General features: G+C 34.2%; 1 protein-coding gene across 2 annotated transcripts in view; it reads right to left on the reverse strand.

The window, feature by feature from the left end:
* Exoc2 (exocyst complex component 2) overlaps positions 1-19,020 on the reverse strand; it is a 197,043-nt gene that overhangs the window by 101,788 nt on the left and 76,235 nt on the right. For both annotated transcript variants that reach the window (XM_026398921.2, XM_077801565.1), the window contains exons 8-11: positions 15,305-15,450; positions 15,089-15,170; positions 14,255-14,357; positions 9,683-9,801 (exon numbers count right to left, since the gene is read on the reverse strand). In XM_026398921.2, the coding sequence (XP_026254706.1) occupies positions 9,683-9,801; positions 14,255-14,357; positions 15,089-15,170; positions 15,305-15,450 (450 nt within the window). The remainder of the gene's footprint in view (positions 1-9,682; positions 9,802-14,254; positions 14,358-15,088; positions 15,171-15,304; positions 15,451-19,020) is intronic.

The following is a 19,020-nucleotide window of genomic DNA, read 5'->3' on the forward strand; positions in this document are numbered from 1 at the left end:
TGAAGGCAAGCCTGCACATGTGCAGCCAGGTGAATAAGTTTACTATATTTTCTCATCCTTTATGCCTATATAGCAAGTTTTCTCACAGTCCACAATGGACTGATCTATAGCCCCAGGACTCTCAGAAGGGCGGCTGACTTCCTCACCGCCCTTAAACACCTTTGAACACATTTTCCTGTGCACAGCGGGCCCTTGTCCTGTGCTGCAGCCTGACCACCCACTGTTGCTTGTTGACCAAACATGCAGACCAGGAGCCTCCACAGACAGAGGCAGGATGGGATTCCTTTCAAGCACACCACACAGAAGAATTTCAATGCCAAAGCTGGGGTGGGGGTGGGTGTATCAAGGCAGAATTACAAATTCCTTACAAATTAGACCTGTATCAACAGATAAAAATGCTCTCTTTGATCTTCTGATTCTCTCTATATTGAAAGTTTTGATAGGGACATTTTCTCAATTTAAAAAAAAAATCATTTAATCCAAATTAAACCAAGGGAGTCAATAGTTAATACACCCATGTTAACTACTTCATTTTGGATAGTCTTTAGCAGGTCCTAGGCCACATTTCTGATGTACATTTCAAAACAATATACAAAAAAGTAAATGTACTTTAAAAACAAAACTATGTGAACTTTCAAGAAGCCTTTTTAGCTAACTGGTTAGTTAAGCAAGAAACTTATATTTGTAATAAGTAAAATGGGTAAGTAACCAAAATGTTTATGTTTTTATTAAGTTCCTATGCTTTTTGGCAGTTATATATAGATTACGTAGAGAAAATATTATCTAGAATATAAAAGTAAAAAATTGTTACAAAAAATGAAAGAATATAGAATTAAAATACTTGTAATGATCAATATTTTTAAATTACCAAGTGTGAATTCAATGTGTATTTGACATTCAATGTCACACTTTTCTTTCCACTAAGAAGAGAGGACCGGGTTAGGCATGAAATGGCTCCCAGCTGCAAGAAGTCTTCCTCCAGATGTACAGTAAGCCAAGGTTGTAGAAAAGAACCAGCTGCTAGGATAACCCACTGAAAAGGTCCTTTGACATCGCCTTTTTTGGCCTGTCTGATCTAAAAAAAGAGATTGCTTATTGTAAGGTGAATAGAATCTATTATAAAGCAGAAGATACAGAGGCCATAATCCAATTCTCTCCTATGATATTCAACAGCTTTTATTTTACCATACAGGATCCGAAATGCTATTCCAAAAGTAAATCAAGTTCTTAATCCTAGGTTATTGACTTTAGGGGAAAAAAAGTACCTAAATTACTAGTATTATTAGTCATAATTTGAAACTGGAGAATAAAACTTTCTTTTCAAATTAGATTTCTAAACAATCTACCATCATTATGTTAAAAAAAACTGCTGATCTGCATTTTGGCAATTAGAACCATTTATGCAGACTTGTACTACTTACTATAAGAGTGACAATTTCTGATGGTATGCATTCCAAAACTAATTCATGGTATATTAAATATCAACTTTTTTTCTTCTCTCTCTCTCTCTCTGAAGGAAAAAAAAAAAGGCAGGAAACTCAAGACTCTTGCTTTGCTTAAAAAAAAAAAAAAGACAATTTGATTGCACTCATAAATGGTACTTTTCCTTTATTTAATTCCCTACCCTGAATTTACTTTCTCCCTGTATGGCTTCTAAATCTTAAAGCAAGTAAATAAAATCCTACTAAGCTTTCATATTCTGAGACCAATTTTTAAGACTGTCATCACAACATGAAAAAGAACAACTATATAGGTGAATCAACTGTCAGTCCAACTCAGAAGTCCTCAATGTTGGATAGAACTTAGTTGTAAGTAGTAGCAGATGGAAATCAAATTAATATCCCCCATCTGTACTTACTATAATTCTGCCTTTCCTTTTTTGTTGTTGTAAACTGAAGTTTATCATTCCAGGTTCATTTAGTAATAAACACTCAGGAGAGAAACTACTTTTTAAATCTCCAGAAATTAAACTACATAACAGAAACTTAAATATCTACAACCTCATTATATCAGCTTTTAAAAATTATAATTATATTAATTTAATATATGTATGACAACACCCTTTGACTGTCTTTTTGACTATGGAAATATTTTTATAGTTCCACAGAAAATTCTACTACTGACAGTTTCCTAATGGAAGCTGCGGTTTAATCCAGCATATAGAAAGTCTCCCTAACCCTGCATTAGGGCAATACCAGAATTATATGTGTAAACCCCACTTATTAAAAAATGTACGTGTACATACATATATAATATATATAACATATATAACATGTACATACAGATCACAGCTTTATTTTTTAAATATCAAGAAAAAATACAGTTCAGTTTTACTGTGTAAATTAACAAAATCGTAGGCAAATTACAATAATATAACTTACACATATATTTTATGAGCTTCTGTTGAAAATATGGGCCTTTTTGTATCATAAGGTCCTTGAAAAAACAAACATTTTTATTTCTTTCAGCAAGTATTTAACAATCTGTTGAATGTTTGAAATCAAAGAGAAACTGAGCATTGTATAAATTTATTTCCTTCTGTTATGAGGTTATTTTTAAGAATTCATTGCTTTCTTAAGCTACGGCTCCTATTCTAAATGTTCCCTCTATTGGGACCCAATTCTAAGATGCCTTTTGGGAAATCTTAATTAAGCATATTTCTGAAAGAAGGGAATTACTCTATGAGAAGGCTGATGACTTTTTCCTCAAGTTATTAAGATATAGCCAGCCTGTATCTGAAGAGTTAAGCTCAAATTCACTTTCAGAACAAAGAAAAAAAATACCTTTGAAGGCCACCTTTAAAAATCCTGTTTAGAACGCCAGTAGGGGGTTAACCAAAGGGCTTTTCCTGACAGGAAACCTGAAGACTTACTCTAATTTTGGACCTGTTTCACAGGAATTTCAAGAGATAATTGACACTTCTCATAAAGTGGTTAAGTTTAAGGTGTACAATGATTCGGGCACAAGGCTGCTTTGAATGCAGGGGACCAGAAGCAAAATGGTTACCCTGTTGAGGCTGGAAAAAAACAGAAGTCAAAGTCTTCCATCAACATTTAAGCTTTCAAACAGGGTTTTATCTTTGTTCTTGTTTCTTTTGACTAGTTTTTTTCCCCCCATCTTTTTCTCCAGTAGAAAAATCAGAAGATCACATTTGGGCTACAGTTGTCAGGCCTCAGAAGAGGAGAGAGGAACATCTGGGGATGATGGCCAGGTGTGTTGAAGATGCAGGGACAACCTCCTGCTCTGCTTTCCCAGACTGTAACCTGAAGAGCACCATCTGCTAGGGTCCGTGTATATTATTACTATAAAAACTGGAATCCGGAGAAGGGTCTAATGCAGTACTCATAGGAATATCCACCTTACGGCCACCTCTGATGCCAAATGCTTCATCTACAAGAGAGTCTTTCTTACAAAAAGGCAGCTTTGTATGTAGGGCTGTGGTCTCTGAAAATCTATCATCATCTTTGCTCATTAAATTTTCTCTGAAGACCACAAGACTAAATACAATTAACATTTCTCCTAAACCCACATGCAAAGACTTTTTAAAAAATATTTATATGTAAATTAGAATTTCTTAGATTCATGCATAAAGACCAGCTTTACTTAAAAATACACCAAGAATTCTTTTCCTGCTGGAAACACTTAAAATTAATCCATTTAAAATTGAGTTTTATTTCACAAAATTGTCTCAGTTTTTTACCATTTTCTACCTATGGGTTTACTTAAGCAATTACACCTATTTCTTTTCTTCAGTGTTAATAGTCTAAGACAGTTATTATGATAGAACTTAAGATGTACTTTCTTTAGAAGGCAACAGGCTTTCATTTTCAAAGTATATTCCTGAGAATAAACTAATAAAATCAACATAGCTTTACAACAAAGTACTAGATGAAATGCAGGCACTGTCTTTTTAGGGACATTTCTAAGCAATTCCTGGCAGAATATGAATCACCTTTTCAAAATGCTTGAGACTTCAGTGTACAGTTATAGTCAGTTCAAAGAAACCAGCAACTGCCAAGCAAATAAGTAAACACCCTGTCACTAGGCAGTGAGGATCAGACCAAGTCACAAAAGAACAAAAGCGACATCAACTGGGAGATGCTGACCCTACCTCTTTCCATCCCTGTCCCCATAAATCTTTCAGCTCTGCTGGGAAGATAGTAGGCCTTCCCAAACATATCTTTACTGTTTCCCAGGATGACTTCTAGTCACTGGATATTTTCTCATTCACCTCCATTTTCTCAACATGTTGACTACTGGAGCATTTATTTATACTTGATATATAATTTTAGAGGTTACTAATTATGTTTACATAAAATTTCTTCAATAGGGTTTATCTAAATATAAGCAAAATAACATCAAAAGTAATAGAAATTAGAAACAGCTCATCTAGCTTGGAGAGTTTCAGGCATAGTAGCTCTTTATGATTTACCAAACATCAATTTGCCTTACCTGCTAGAAAAATGGCAATTTGCTTTGACATCATATTCAGAATTCTGTATGATAAAATATGCTCCAACAATGTAACACAGAGAAGTATTGTCTTCTGGCCTGGGGAAATGAGTACAGTCTGGTAGAAAGGGGAGAAATCTGCACACTAACTTGCTAGTTCTGCCCTCACTCAAAATACAGACAACTTGGGTCTGTCACCTGGCTTCTCAGGGATACCTTCATCACATGAAAGGGATTTATAGTCATCTATTGAACCAGACAATTTCTCCAGTTTCTTCTGAAGGAAAGTCCAAATGATATTTTGTGGATCTTTCTACATATTGCCTTATATTTACATTATATATAATTAGAGTAATCATAAAATAACTATTAAAATAACTATATAACAGTTATAGATTATATGAAAGAAAAATTGTGTTCATTCCCAGCAAATTTATAATTAAGTCTAAAATTTATGTAAACACAACCATACATACAGCCAACATAATTATATTACCTACACAAATGTAGGTTAAGTGTATATTGAAGAGATAACATGTATCCAACAATATATACATATATTAATGATGACAGACAAAAGCATCTAAGTACAAACTGGCCAAAGCCAAAACATATTTTAACACTGACTGATTCTTCTTCCATTCTAGAAAACAGTTTACCTACATCTATGGCACATTCATCATTTGGCTTTGCACAAGTATCAGTCAAAAAGTGATGGTATCAATATACTTGAAAAGATAGAGGTGAAAAAAAAAAAAAAACCCCAACAACCCAATCAATAAACAGGCAAAGGAACTGAACAGACACTCCACAGAAGAAGAAATACGAATGATCAAGAAAAACATATGAAAAAAATGTTCAACATCACAAACAATTTAGAGAAATGCAAATTGAGACTACATGGAGATTTCATCTCACTCCAGTTGGAATGGAAGTTATTGAGTATATAAGTAACAATAAATATTGGCAAGGATGTGAGGCAAAAGGTACACTCATACACCACTTGTGCTAATTGGTGCAATTCTGGAAAGCAGTATGGAGATTCCTCAGAAAACTTGGAATGGAACCACCATTTGATGCAGTTATCCCACTCCTCAGCATATACTCAAAGGACTTAAAATCAGCATACTATAGTGACACAGCTACATCAATATTCATAGCAGCTCAATTCACAATAGCTAAGCTATGGAACCAACTTAGGTGCCCTTCAATTGATGAATGGATAAAGAAAATGTGGTACATGTACACAATGGAATATTACCCAGCCATAAAGAAGAATAAAATTATTGCATTTGCTGGTAAATAAACAGAACTGGAAGCTATTCATGCTAAGTAAAATAAGCTAATCCCCAAAATACAAAGGCCAAATATTCTCTCTGATATATGGATGTTGACTCACAAAAGGCAGGGGGGAGGGAAGAGAGGAGGTTCACCAGATTGGACAGGGGGAAATAGCGGGAAGGAAGAGGGCATAGGAGTAGGAAAGATGAATAGGACATACCTTTCGTATGTCCATATATAAATACATGACCCGTGTAACTCCACATCATGTACAACCACAAGAATGGGAAATTATAATCTATATATGTATATATGTCAAAATACATTCTACCATCATGTATAAGAACAACAAATTAAAAATTTACCAAAAAGTTATAGAGGTGAAATTAAACTGTTTATGAGTTTAAAAATTAAATGAATATTTGATAACAAATTATTGATATTTCAAGTACAATGACAATTTTTAAAAGACTCCTTATCTCTGAAAAGTACATTGAATTAGCTATGAATGAAATGATGTAACCCAATTCAACATAATCCAAAATGGGAGAGCTCACAACTATTGAAGTTATGGTGGGTTCATGGAAAATTATTCTATTGTCTTTCTTGCTTTTAAATATGCTTGGGAGGCTAGGGGTATGGGCCAGCAGTACAGCACTTACCTAGCATGTACAAGGCCCTGAACCCAGTTCTCAGCACCATGCAAAACATATACAAGGAGAATTTTGAGATTCTCTAAAATGAAACAATTAAACTACTTCTGACCTGAACACAAAAGACCATACTACTCTTCCAATTAAAAGGTTCTCATATATTAGGATTACCTAAATTATTTCTATTAGTAGCATTTACTGATAATGAAAAAGGGCACTGTTGCACATGAACATCTGACGAAAATTAAAGTATAACAAAAATTTACTAATTAATTTGGGAAATCTATCCTGTATTATCATGAAATTTATAGAATAAAATCAGATCCCAGAAATTCTGATATTTTCATAGCAAATTTTGTGTTCAGATTGTTTCCTATATGCATAAGTAGGAAAATTTTTTTTCAGACCACATATTTTGTGTGTATCCTTTAAACATGGCCACCATATTGACATTCAACTTTGATGGAGAAGGATAGCATTTACTTAGATGTAGGGGGATCCTGTAATAGTTCCCCACACCAATCTAGATAGCAGACAGTCATCATTTGGGTTCAATTGAGGTATCACCTTCTCTAGGACACTTCTTTGTACTTTCCCACAAGCCAGTCTGTGTATTCTTGTAATATGATTTCATAAAATTCTGCACTCTACACTTCATAACCCTTTTTACAATTATAATTAAACACATACTTATATGATTTCAAAAATCATACATCTATCCCACCAAACTCCAAGATCTAAGAAGCCTTCTCACCACAGCACTTCTAGCCCCTAGTACAACAAACAGTAAATGCACCAATGATCAACCCTGGCTGCAGCTGACTCACCTGGATGCTTGAAAAATACTGCCACCTGGTCTCACCTCCAGAATCTAATACAATTGGTATGAAATTGATGGGTGTCGGATTCTGGAAATCTAGGAATTCTGATGTGTAGTCAAGGTTGAAAGCCTACTGAACAAGTAGACTAAAAAATTACTAGTTAAATCAACAGAGAAATTAGTATGTTAAGACAATCTTAAGTATTCCCAAAGACTAAGTTCTCTGTGTCTTATTTGCTATCATTTTCCCTTGCTACAAATGTAAAATAATTAATGATATCAATAGAAATATTGACATGGCATCAACAGAGAGATATTCGTGTTTTTTGAAATACCAAACATAAAAAAGAACAAGAATCAAAACTGGTAAGTACTCAAATCCAAGCCAAATAATTCATGACAAAATTATGCTATAAATAAATATAGGCAACAACTATTATCATCTTTCTGGGCCAGGATTGTTCTCATGTCATTTCACCTAACTCTTCTGGGACCTGATGATCACTACAACTCCTCATTTTACGTCATCTACTCAGGAGTTCAGGCCACTGACAATACATTTGCCAAGGTCACCAACAGCAGCCTTGGTGCCCAATCTAGAGGACATTTCACTCTTACTTTCCACTTCAATTTAAAAACTTCAATAACTCCCTCCTTTTGGTTTTGTGGCTCTAGGCCTTCCTTTTTCCATCTTGTCCTGATAACCAACCTATCGTCATCTCCTGTCCAGGTTTCTCTTCTACTAGCTCCTCAGGATTCCATTCTTGGTTTTCTTCTCTTTTATCTTTTTGAATGAGTGCATCAACTCCTAAGAATCATCCATGTGCAACCATACCCAAATCTCTGGCTCCTTAAAGTACAAATACCTTCTGGGTATCTCTACTTGCATGTCAAACAATTCCAAATCCACCTATCCAAATGAAAGGAGGGAAAAATCACATTTTTTCCTCTAAGTCCTTTAACTCAATAATACCATCATACTAGTAAATTACCACAATCAGATGCCTGAGAGTCATCCTTCATCCCCTCCTCCTCTTCCTCATTCTTCCAGTACCTAGTCATATCTATCTACTTTCTAAATAGCCCTGTAATCTACACACTTCACATTTCCAACACCTCCATGCTAGGTCAGATGCCAGAATTATCATACTAGCTTCTAACCAGCTTCCCTGCTTGGGTCGTATTCCCTCTCATTGATTCTGTATATGAAAGCCAGAGTCATCCTCTCTTTAAAAATAAGTTTAATCATGTCTTTCACCTCTTAAAGTCTTTCAATGTCTTCCCTACTGCCAAACCACTCAAAGCAGCTAACAAAGTCCATTATCTGGTGTGCCCTAATTCCAGTCTCAGTTCCTCCAATTTTAATCACTTTCTTGCTCCAGGCATACAAAATTCAGTGGCTTTCCCTTGCTCCAAACCTAGTACTCTTCCTGGAATGATCTTTAACTCTTTCTTCTTCTACTTGAAATCATCAACACAGGTAGCCTTTAGACCTCAGAGTCAATGAATTTCTTTCAGATCTTAGAATATTATTTCCCTGACCCCAAAACCCTAAATTAGGTTCTGTTCCTAAGTGCTATGACAGCATTAAATACTACCCCAATCTTAAAATATGGCATAATACACAGTATCCTAATAGCCAACCAGAATGTCTCTTTCATGATGTTGTAAACCTGTATGAATCAGCCCCTTGTCAGTTATACTGGCCACCCACAGTATCTGGGAGCATGGTAGACATTCAATATAGTTAATATTTGTTGAATGCCAGGATTATACAAATAAGTCAATAAACCTTCATGAAAACAATTTCATGCAGGTTTAACTTGTCTCTTCAAACTCACCTGAGGACCTTTGCTAAAGTGGTTCCCTTTCTCAGGCTGGGTGGAGTCTGCCTGATAAGCCTCTTCCAATTCTTAGCTAAAATGAAGCATTCCAGAGATACTTTCCCAAACCAGTCATCTAAAGCATTGTCCTCAGTTACTCCCCCACAGAATACCTTTTGTTTTCCTTTTTATCATTTGTCTCAATGTTTTTATTGTTACAGGTTTAATGCCTTTTCCTTCCTCTATCTGTGAATTCAATGAGGCATGGCTTGGGTCTTATTCATCACTATCTATTTAGTAATTGGAATTTGTCTGGTATGCAGTATAGATCAGCATATATCTGATGAAACAATTAGCAACACTAACATTTATCAAGAATCACTGTCATTTCTAGAGCATCATGCTGACTCCAATGAAATTTTAAATGTTCCTTACAACAAACTCTTGTCAATCCTGTTAACTGGTCACAAAAGCTGTTTCCAGCTCGTAAGTACAATTTTAAAAATCGGAGAGGGGTTAACAATAGCAACAACAACAGGACAGGTACAGACACCAAGAAAAATAGGTAATCATTCCCTTAATCATTAAGCATTCCCAAAGAATATTAAAGTGATATAAAGGAATAGCATATACATCAGAAAAGAAACCCTTGCCTTTCAGGTCTTTCACATAGCCTTCCTTGCAGTTGTGCATGAGCTGAAGGATCCACTTGTGCTGGGCTCCAATGCATTGCCAGGCAGGGTCACCAGGAGCATGAAGGTCAGACAGATACCTTAAAAAAAAGCAAGCCCAAGGCTTTTTCTGTTATAAGTGAGCGCAAAAAGAAAATCAAGCATATTTTAAAATCAGTACCTTTTTTTTTGAAAGAAAAACTAAAATTGTATTAATGAGTAAAACATTTGTCAATATTATATTAAATATCTAATTTGCAAACAAGATCAAATTTCTTTTCATGCCATAATAACAAAACTGTAATTTTTAATTGGCTCTTTGTATAAAGATAACTAAAAAGACAAAGACAACTTGACAAAGACAAAGTGATCCTATTGACATGGTCAGGCTTTTCCTTTTTTTTTTATTGGTTGTTCAAAACATTACAAAGCTCTTGACATATCATATTTCATACATTAGATTCAAGTGGGTTATGAACTCCCATTACCCCAAATACAGATTGCAGAATCACATCGGTTACACATCCACATTTTTACATAATGCCCTATTAGTAACTGTTGCATTCTGCTACCTTTCCTATCCTCTACTATCCTTTACATCCACATTTAGTTCTCAGACTATGCCTACTCCATTTGAAGTCATTACCTGAAAGACCCAGGGCAAGCCAAGAACACTGGTTAAAGAATTGCAACTGTTACAGCCACTAGATGGCAGTGTAACACAGCTTACTAAGAGCTAAAACAAGACTGCTTTCTCAACATGAAGCAATTTGGTAACAAACTAATTCATCACTGAGAAAGTGTTTCTCTAGAATATATATGGATAGTTTCTTATTTTAAAATAGTTTTTAAAATATTTTATGTTTTTGTGTATAAAATACGCAAATCCATATAGGTACTTTAAATATATTACAGTTAAAAAATTTCTATCAAATAGTATTCAAGATATGGCATTCATACTTCACAAAATGTATGAATACAACAAGTTAAATCCAATTAAATCAAATCAAAAAGCATATTCGAATAAATTTATTGTCTTAAAATTATTCTTAAATAATAGGCTATCCTTTGTCTTGTGGTTAAAGAATTTTGGTCAATGATAAATATTCATTAATAGCTACAAGCTGTGACCTCTAGCCAAATCTCAATCACTCATGCCTGATGCTCCCTCCCAATGTTTTCAGTAGCCAGTACTCATTACTCAGACATCTCAATTAGCAGCTAATTAGAGGAGAAACAAATCAATTTCATAATAAGTTAGCAAAGAAGATGTTGAGAAGAAACATGACATCATATTGAGAAACTATCCACAACAACCCCAACCTCCACTAGCTATTGGATTCCTGTTTCTGAGAATGTCTAGGCATTTGAACATCTTCAGAGGGCCACTTCACAGCATGGATCACACTGCACTTGACAGGCTGCCTGCCCTTCTCCTCCTGATGACTGTGGGTAGGTTTCAAACAGGCGATGTGTCAGAGTTGACAAAGACACAAGTCAATTAAAAGGAAGAATTTTACTAATATTAAGATACCACCTAAGAGCTGAGGTTGTGGCTCAGTGGTTGAGCACTTGCCAGAACGTGAGGGGCCCTGGGTTCGATCCTCAGCACCACATAAAAATAAAACAAAACAAAATAAAGGTATTTGTCCATCTACAACTAAAAATATATATATTAAAATAAAAAGACATCACCTAAGTCTCTTTATCTGAGAATAATCTCCTAACAATCTAACAAATTAAATTTAGCTTAGCATAGGGAATTCCTTCCAAAGCTTTCAAAAACCAATCTGATTCTTCCTCTCACACAAGACTTTCCTATTTTATTATCTGTAATGCAAATACAACAAATAATATATTGTGTCTACTCTTCCCAAAGAACACGCGCTTCTTTCTTGCTGGGAGTAACTGATTTCAACAAGCTTCCTAAATAGGTTTGCTATGCCTCCAAATATTTCTGCAAAACTTGCTTCTAATACTTTTACTCACATAATCCTCAGATTTAATGCTAGAGGCAATATTCTTTTAGAGAAATGGCTTCCATCTAATTTTTAAACTACTGAACCAAAATGTAGAAGGCCCACTGTTAGGACTATTTCTCCAGCAATACAGCAAGAGAAATCAACAAGTTCATCTGGTTACAGTGATTTTAAAATTATGTCTCCTTAGCAAGTTGACCATGTCTTTGCAAAATTTAATGATAATCCTATCATCTCATTAATAAGTATTAAAGGAGTTTAGAAGAATTTTATTAAAAAATAAAGCTTTTCTCTCAGAAATTCTAGAAAATATTTCAGATCAGTTCAGTTCAATTCAGCTTATTCCATCCTCTTCCAATAAGTTTCTTCTTTTAGTATGAAGCTTAAAACTAATAGTTTCCTTATAAAGATCTTTGTTTAGAATTATGATGTTTAAAACTACATATTAAGGAATATTTTTTATGGAGGCTTTTGAGGGAAAACATTCCAAAGATGATGGACATAGGCTTAATAATTTTCACATTTAAGAGTAAAAGTTTTAAATTCTATATTCTGATTTTTACAAATTATCAGAAACAGGGTCACACTTAGCTGGAAAGGAGTAAATGGAGCTTGGTTCTTGTTAAAGTTAACAAGTTCTCTACCAGATCAAGACAGAATGAGAAGTAAAACTAATCATGAAGATTTACATTTGATAAAATAATGAATAAAGAGTAAGACACCACAGTAGATAATCTGATTTTCACTTCTACTATGCATAAAATGGATCACAGAATACTAACACTCTGTTATTTTTGTTAATAATAAAGCTGTTTCCATTCTCACCTTGTGCTCTCAGTGTCTATCACCATAGTTTTTAAAACCCAACAGATACTTGATCTGGTTCTGATCTTATTTTCTACTTATTAATGGCTAAAATTTTAATTAGAAAAAAGTAATCAAATTGCTTAGTGTCTTCTCAAAGCATCAGAAATAAAATAATGATGAAAACAACTCAACCATTATTGACATCCTTGTTGTTTTTCCTTTAAAATTAAAGGGGAAAAAAGCAGCAAAATAGGCCATCTCAAGACATCTCTTCTGACCCTACCATCTTTTAAATGATGTTCAGGAATAAAAAACCTGGTCATATGAACTGGCCATTATCCATACAGACAGTAATTTACCTATAAAGAAATTTTATACTAAGTAAAGTCTCCCATATTATTGCAGGCAAATTTAACATAACAAATGAACAGCTAGGTGAATCTATAGAGAAAAATCTGTAAAGCAGCAGAGGGGAACAGAGCAAGGAAGAATTGGGGCACCTGTTCCTCATCAATGTGTCCCGGACAATACACTCCATCTTACCAAAATTATTTTTTATATGTAGAAAATAAAACAATTGGATAACTAACATGTAGTTTATTTCTAGCTTTAAATTTATACAGTTCTATGAGCCAGAAAAGTCTGCTGTAGACATTCTTTCCTTAAGGAGACAACACGGAGAAAAGCCAGGATAGGCTTTGAACCAGACCAACAGTAGAAGTAATCCTACTAGCTGTGTGTGCTGGGCAAGCTTTGCTTTCTTCACCTGTGTAACAGGCACAATGCAAGTACCCTTTGCTAAGAGAAGAAACACAGAATGCACCCAGGGCAGTGCTCAGGCACAGGGTACAGTTCTGCAGTGGCAGCAACTGACTTTACTGCTCATTCTGTCCTATTCCCCAAGCCTCTCCTCACCTTCCAACTAGACAAAACTAGTGTGTACCAATGCAGTGGCTCATGCTCCCACAGTTTCCCTCATCATCAGGACAAGGTCTGAGTGTAAACTCTTGGACCCTCCACAACTGCACACACAGAAGCTTTTAGAACAGATCCTTCTCCTATGCCTGGAGAGTATTTTCAATGATCACATGATAATCACAGCCAAATGCATATATGCCTATAGTTAACTACAATGAACAGCTAGTTCCATCATGAGATACTGCTTCTTCCTGAAGACTCTTCATGTCCTATGAAGTCCATCTCTTTTAATATTATTGCTATTTTTAAAAAAGTATTTCTATTTAGTAACAATATTTATCTTATTGACCATTAAAGGCTTGTAAATCAGATAGATACTCAAGGGCAAAACTTTCCAGAACTTTCTTCACTATTGAGCCATGGGACACTCCTATGGCATGAATAATTTCTCACACAGCGTAAGACAGTATTATTCTCTTAAAACCATACAGAGAGCCCCTACTTCATGAACTATGGTATTCACAGGGTGTGGCACCACACCATCCCACAAAGTTAGGTAACCCACAGGAGGAAGAGGTGACTAAGCAATAGGGCTACTGTTCTTTTGCCAAACTGGCAGGATTTTCTAGCTTTAAAAAGTAAATACTATGTAACTACTCCCAATTTATTGGTATTCAAAAGAATTTTGGTGTCCTATACCAAAAACCCTAAATTTCTGCTATGTGGCTTCTCTTTTACCATTTTATCATCAGTCTACTAATTTCCCCCAAATCAGTGTTAAGGGTTACCTGACACATCCAATACCAAAACAGATAAAGGTGATCCCTCAGAATTCTTGCAAAAGTTTTACCTTATATATCGTTTTTGGTCATGTAAGGTTGATGGTGTCTCAAGCAATTTATCCAGAAGTAATTCTCGTAAAGCTTCTATTCGTGTTTCTACTTCAGCATAATCTATTTTTAAAAAGAATACACAAGATTTACAGAATTAAAATTTAAAATCAAATTTCAGAAAGCAGATGGTTCCTTTTGACTAAGAAGAAATACAGGGACCTTTGGAAGTGATCAAAACACCATCTTGAGTGTGTACGTGGGCATGTATTTTTGTTATAAATAAATGACCTGTAACTTGTAAGGTCTGTGCATTTAAGTAAATATAAATTTTACCACAGAAAAGAAATAAAATTATGATTTCTGAATTCTTACATATTTCATTTTTAGTAAACCCTATAATATTTCTAATTGATGGGAGTTTAAACATGGGGCATTTTAAGCTTTTCTTATACTCTGCAAATCCAGTATTAGAAATAATTTCAAAAGGTGTTGGGTTTGCTCTAAAAAAGAATTAGAATTCATATAGATTGTTCTCTCCAAAGGAAAAAAAAATTGAAATGCAGGTTTATGTCTATAAAATACCTGTCTTTGCTTCTTTCTGATAAGAGTTTTAAGAGCACTGTGACTAGCAGCAAAGAATGTCCAAGAATAACCCATCGTCACGAGTGCTCATTTTCACTGCATCTCAGGAAGAAAATCATAATGTTATTTTTGAAGTAATTGTTTTACATTTTAAAGAGAACACCATATAAACAAAATCTAAAATGCATGTAACATTCTTTACACAACACATTCCTCATTCTTCCTGTAAAAGGAAAGTAGAAGATGTAGAAGTAATAAACAAATCTTACATTTCTTGAAAACTTGCACCTCCGTTTTCCCAAAGAGTGACTTGGCCTTTTCATAATCATTAATAACCACATCATAGTCACCCTTTAAAATAAAGAAACATTTTGGAGACCATCAGTAAAGCATAATGAAGACATTTGGTTAATATTAAAAATGTATTAACAAACCTTTAAAACTTATGACATTTATAACTGTTAGTACATAAATATTTTCTCTACCTTTTGAATATTCCTTTCAATATTCAGAGGAAGATTGAAGAGAAACTTAAATCGCTGAAGTACATTGAGTGCATTCCTAGTGGAATCTGCCTTGTCCTTTCGACCTAACACTTCTTGAAATAACGTGTCCGCAGTATTACTTGCTCCTATTTTTAAAGGAGAAAAAGAAACTTAAATAAAAGCTAATTTGAATCACAAAATGTGTAACTGAGCACTGGAAACAAAGTCTGAGACAGCTATCGAAACTTTACAGTTAAATGTAATAGACTCTTTTTTTTAAGTTACTATATTGGAGATCTTTTATAGTTTGCTAAAATAAAATTTCCATTTTGCCTGCTAAGTCTTTTCATATGTGAAAAATGGTACCCAATTAAAAACAACTATACTTTCCATGCCCAAATAAATTCTCCCACATGAACCTGTATTTATTTTAGTTACTCTTTTAAATGTTATTGCAATTATGGGCCCTTAGGTTATATCATTACTTCAGACAAAAAAAGTAAAACAAACATACAGATGTGTGCAGATATACATGCACACTACTGAAATTCTACGGATTCAGCATCTACATATGGGGCGACAAACAAAACAAGGAAAATCATTTTCAGAAAAGTTGTTCAAAGAAGTAATTTTAAAACTAACCCTATTTCTTGATAGAATTATCCCCTTATGTAGCAGACACAGAAAATTATATACACAATTTAAAATGACAAACTTTAACATAGTATTAACATTTCTTAAATCAGCTAATTCTTATAAAGTTATACAAGAATATTTCATAATTTTTTTCCTAAAAGATGTCAAATTATATGGGTCACTGTAATGAAAGAGCTGCTTTATCTAAAGCAAAATTTGCAAGTATAAAAAATTGTTTAAATTTTGCAACTTGTGAATTATTTTTAATTAGCCACAAGGAAAGGGGAGAGAAAGGATAAACTGTTTTTGGCTGTTTGATCACTGCTTGTAAAAAGTTTCTACATTATCTGGTCTAGTGACTATACTTTAAGCAAAGATGAAAAAATTACCTCAGTCTCACTGGGTGGCTTGCATGCCATATCCTCTGGTCCACACTGTGGGTGGCCTGATCGTGTTAAAAGTCGTCTTTGTAACATGATTGTTTTATCTAAATAATGTTTAAATTCTGTTGAGATTTTAAAGGCCTGATATAAAAACTTTGTTTGGTCAAGATAACTGTTTTCACCACATGCTATTTAATGTAGACTGCTAAATTTCTACTATAAGATGAAGAAAAATACATTTTCTTCTTGCCACCAAACCACATAATAGAGGCTAAATGAATATCTGAAATCTGATTAGGGTTAAAACTTTCTTTCTTCAAGGAAAATTATTCTAAAGTATTTGCTTATCATTCTAAAAATATAAACAGGAGTTGAGGTCCCATAAATGAATAGATATTCAAGTGGAAATTAATCTTTTTTAAAAGATTACTTACTTATATGTGAGGTTTAGACATTAAGTAATTAAGCTTCTTTTCTGTTCAATGAAAGTGAAATAATTTGGAACAAACAGGGTAAAGAGTTCAAAATTGGATTTTTCTCATCTTATTTTTAAAGTAATAAAATATTAGCAACTAATAATTAATTTTAATCCCTAAAAAGTATGAGAACAAGAATATGAAGAAAAAGCTACTTATAATAAAATAAAATAAAAATATTGTATACAGAAAAGTTTATAGACAGAAATTCTAAACTATAAAATTATAATTTATATGGAAATATATGCATTTATATGAAGGATTTTAATTTGTATGATACTAAGAAATTATATAGATAACTTTTCAATAAATATTATTCTGCTGTGAACTTTACTGCATCAACAATAAAACAGTAGTTCATGACTCTAATAACTAAATGATACATCCAGTAACAAAATACAGGAGAACAGTGAAATCAAGATTTGTACAGCAGATAAAAATCACCAGCAGGTCACAAAATGCACTGTCTTTCTTCCCTAGGGCTACTAATAAGAAAACAAAACTACTACACAAAAAGGGCACTGGGGCTGGGGTTATGGCTCAGTGGCAGAGTACTCACCTACCATGCACAAGGCACTGAGTTCAATCCTCAGCACCACATAAATATAAAGATATTGTGTCTACCTAAACTAAAAAATAAATATTTTTAAAGGGGGAGGGATCTTCATCTTTGGGCTGTTGTTACAGATAAGACCATCAGTAGGACATCCACAGACATCCAATAAATATCCCCCATGTATGCTGACCCACACACACCTCACACCTCACTCCACGTTCTCACACCAAGAATACCTAATTTTAAGGCAGGGATTTAAGTATCCAGTGTGTGACCACAAAACAAAACTTAACAGAATCAGATGGTCGTGAGAACCATGACTTTGGCCTTACAAATCAAAGAAGCTTTGATCCTAGACCTGAAAAGATCTTTCTCCTCACCCAGGGATGATGTCAACACCAGTTAACTTGGACCATAACCATCACTATCTCAGTTACACACAATTCCCAAGAATTAATAGCAATGCTGTTGCAACAACATGCCAAATGCCACAATTATGGTTGGGTTCATGGAACAGTAAAAATTTTCCACAGAGTAACATGAAAAGAAAAGTCACTTTCCCACTGCATACTAACCTCATACTCAGACCTACCAACTGATCTATCCATAACACACAAAAAAAAATATTTAATTGTCCCAGGAACTCCTGTAATCTAGAAAATCTAGTCCTGTAATTCCAAGGTGTCTTGAAATTTCAAGAATGTTACTTTCTCTTATTTCAAAGTGACCTTATTAGTCCCTTTCTTGGTACAGATACTTGAGACAGTAGATCTTAAAAGTGATTTTTAATCTGTGCTTTCCCATTCCTGGAACTTGCGAGGGTCAGGGAAGGATGGAAGGAGTGCCCCCACCACAGTACAATCTATCCCGGTAAAAGGAAAACCAAATGATACTAGAAAATTAAACTTTAGGGTACTCAGAAAGATTAAGGTAACCCTAAAACATATGTTTACATTTATAGCAAAATTAGGACTACAGAGAGAGACCTAACAACCTGCTTTAGGTATCTCATTTTAACAGATTCTGGAAAATCACTAGATAGCAGCTGCGTAACATAATGATATTACCCAAACCACATTGTATACAATAGTTAATGCATGTTTACAACACCATGTTACAGCCACTACAGCTCTAAAAAAAGGACACGTAACTAGAATCCTGGGGATGAGTTTCATACACTCTCAAGAGCCAAATATTCACAGCTCTCCCCAACTTCTTTTCAAGTCAAGTTTGGGAAATGCTAAAATTGAGGTTGGTTTTCTTTTTCTTTTTTAAATGTCACTTGTTAAATATTTACCACCCAACCACTAAGTAGACATGTTTCTTTTTTACAAACTTGACTCTTACAGATATCCCTTAATTTCCTAACAACATGACCTGGTTATTTTAATTTTATACAAAGTTCTTCAATTAAATTATTCAATCATATCACTCTTTCTGTATGCTGGTGACTCACAAATCTATATCTCAAAATGTGTCTGTGAACTTAAGACTAATCTTTAAAAATATTTTCACTAGACATATAATAATGACAGCTAATCACTGAGAATTTGCTCTATGCTAGGTGCTAATCTTAACTTTACATGTACTTTACATTAAACTTGTATGCCACTCCAAGACAGGCACTATTTTTACCCCTATTTTAAAGTAGAGGTAACTGACATA

The sequence above is a fragment of the Urocitellus parryii genome, chromosome 8, assembly GCF_045843805.1.
Source record: "Urocitellus parryii isolate mUroPar1 chromosome 8, mUroPar1.hap1, whole genome shotgun sequence".
NCBI classification, from domain to species: domain Eukaryota; kingdom Metazoa; phylum Chordata; class Mammalia; order Rodentia; family Sciuridae; genus Urocitellus; species Urocitellus parryii.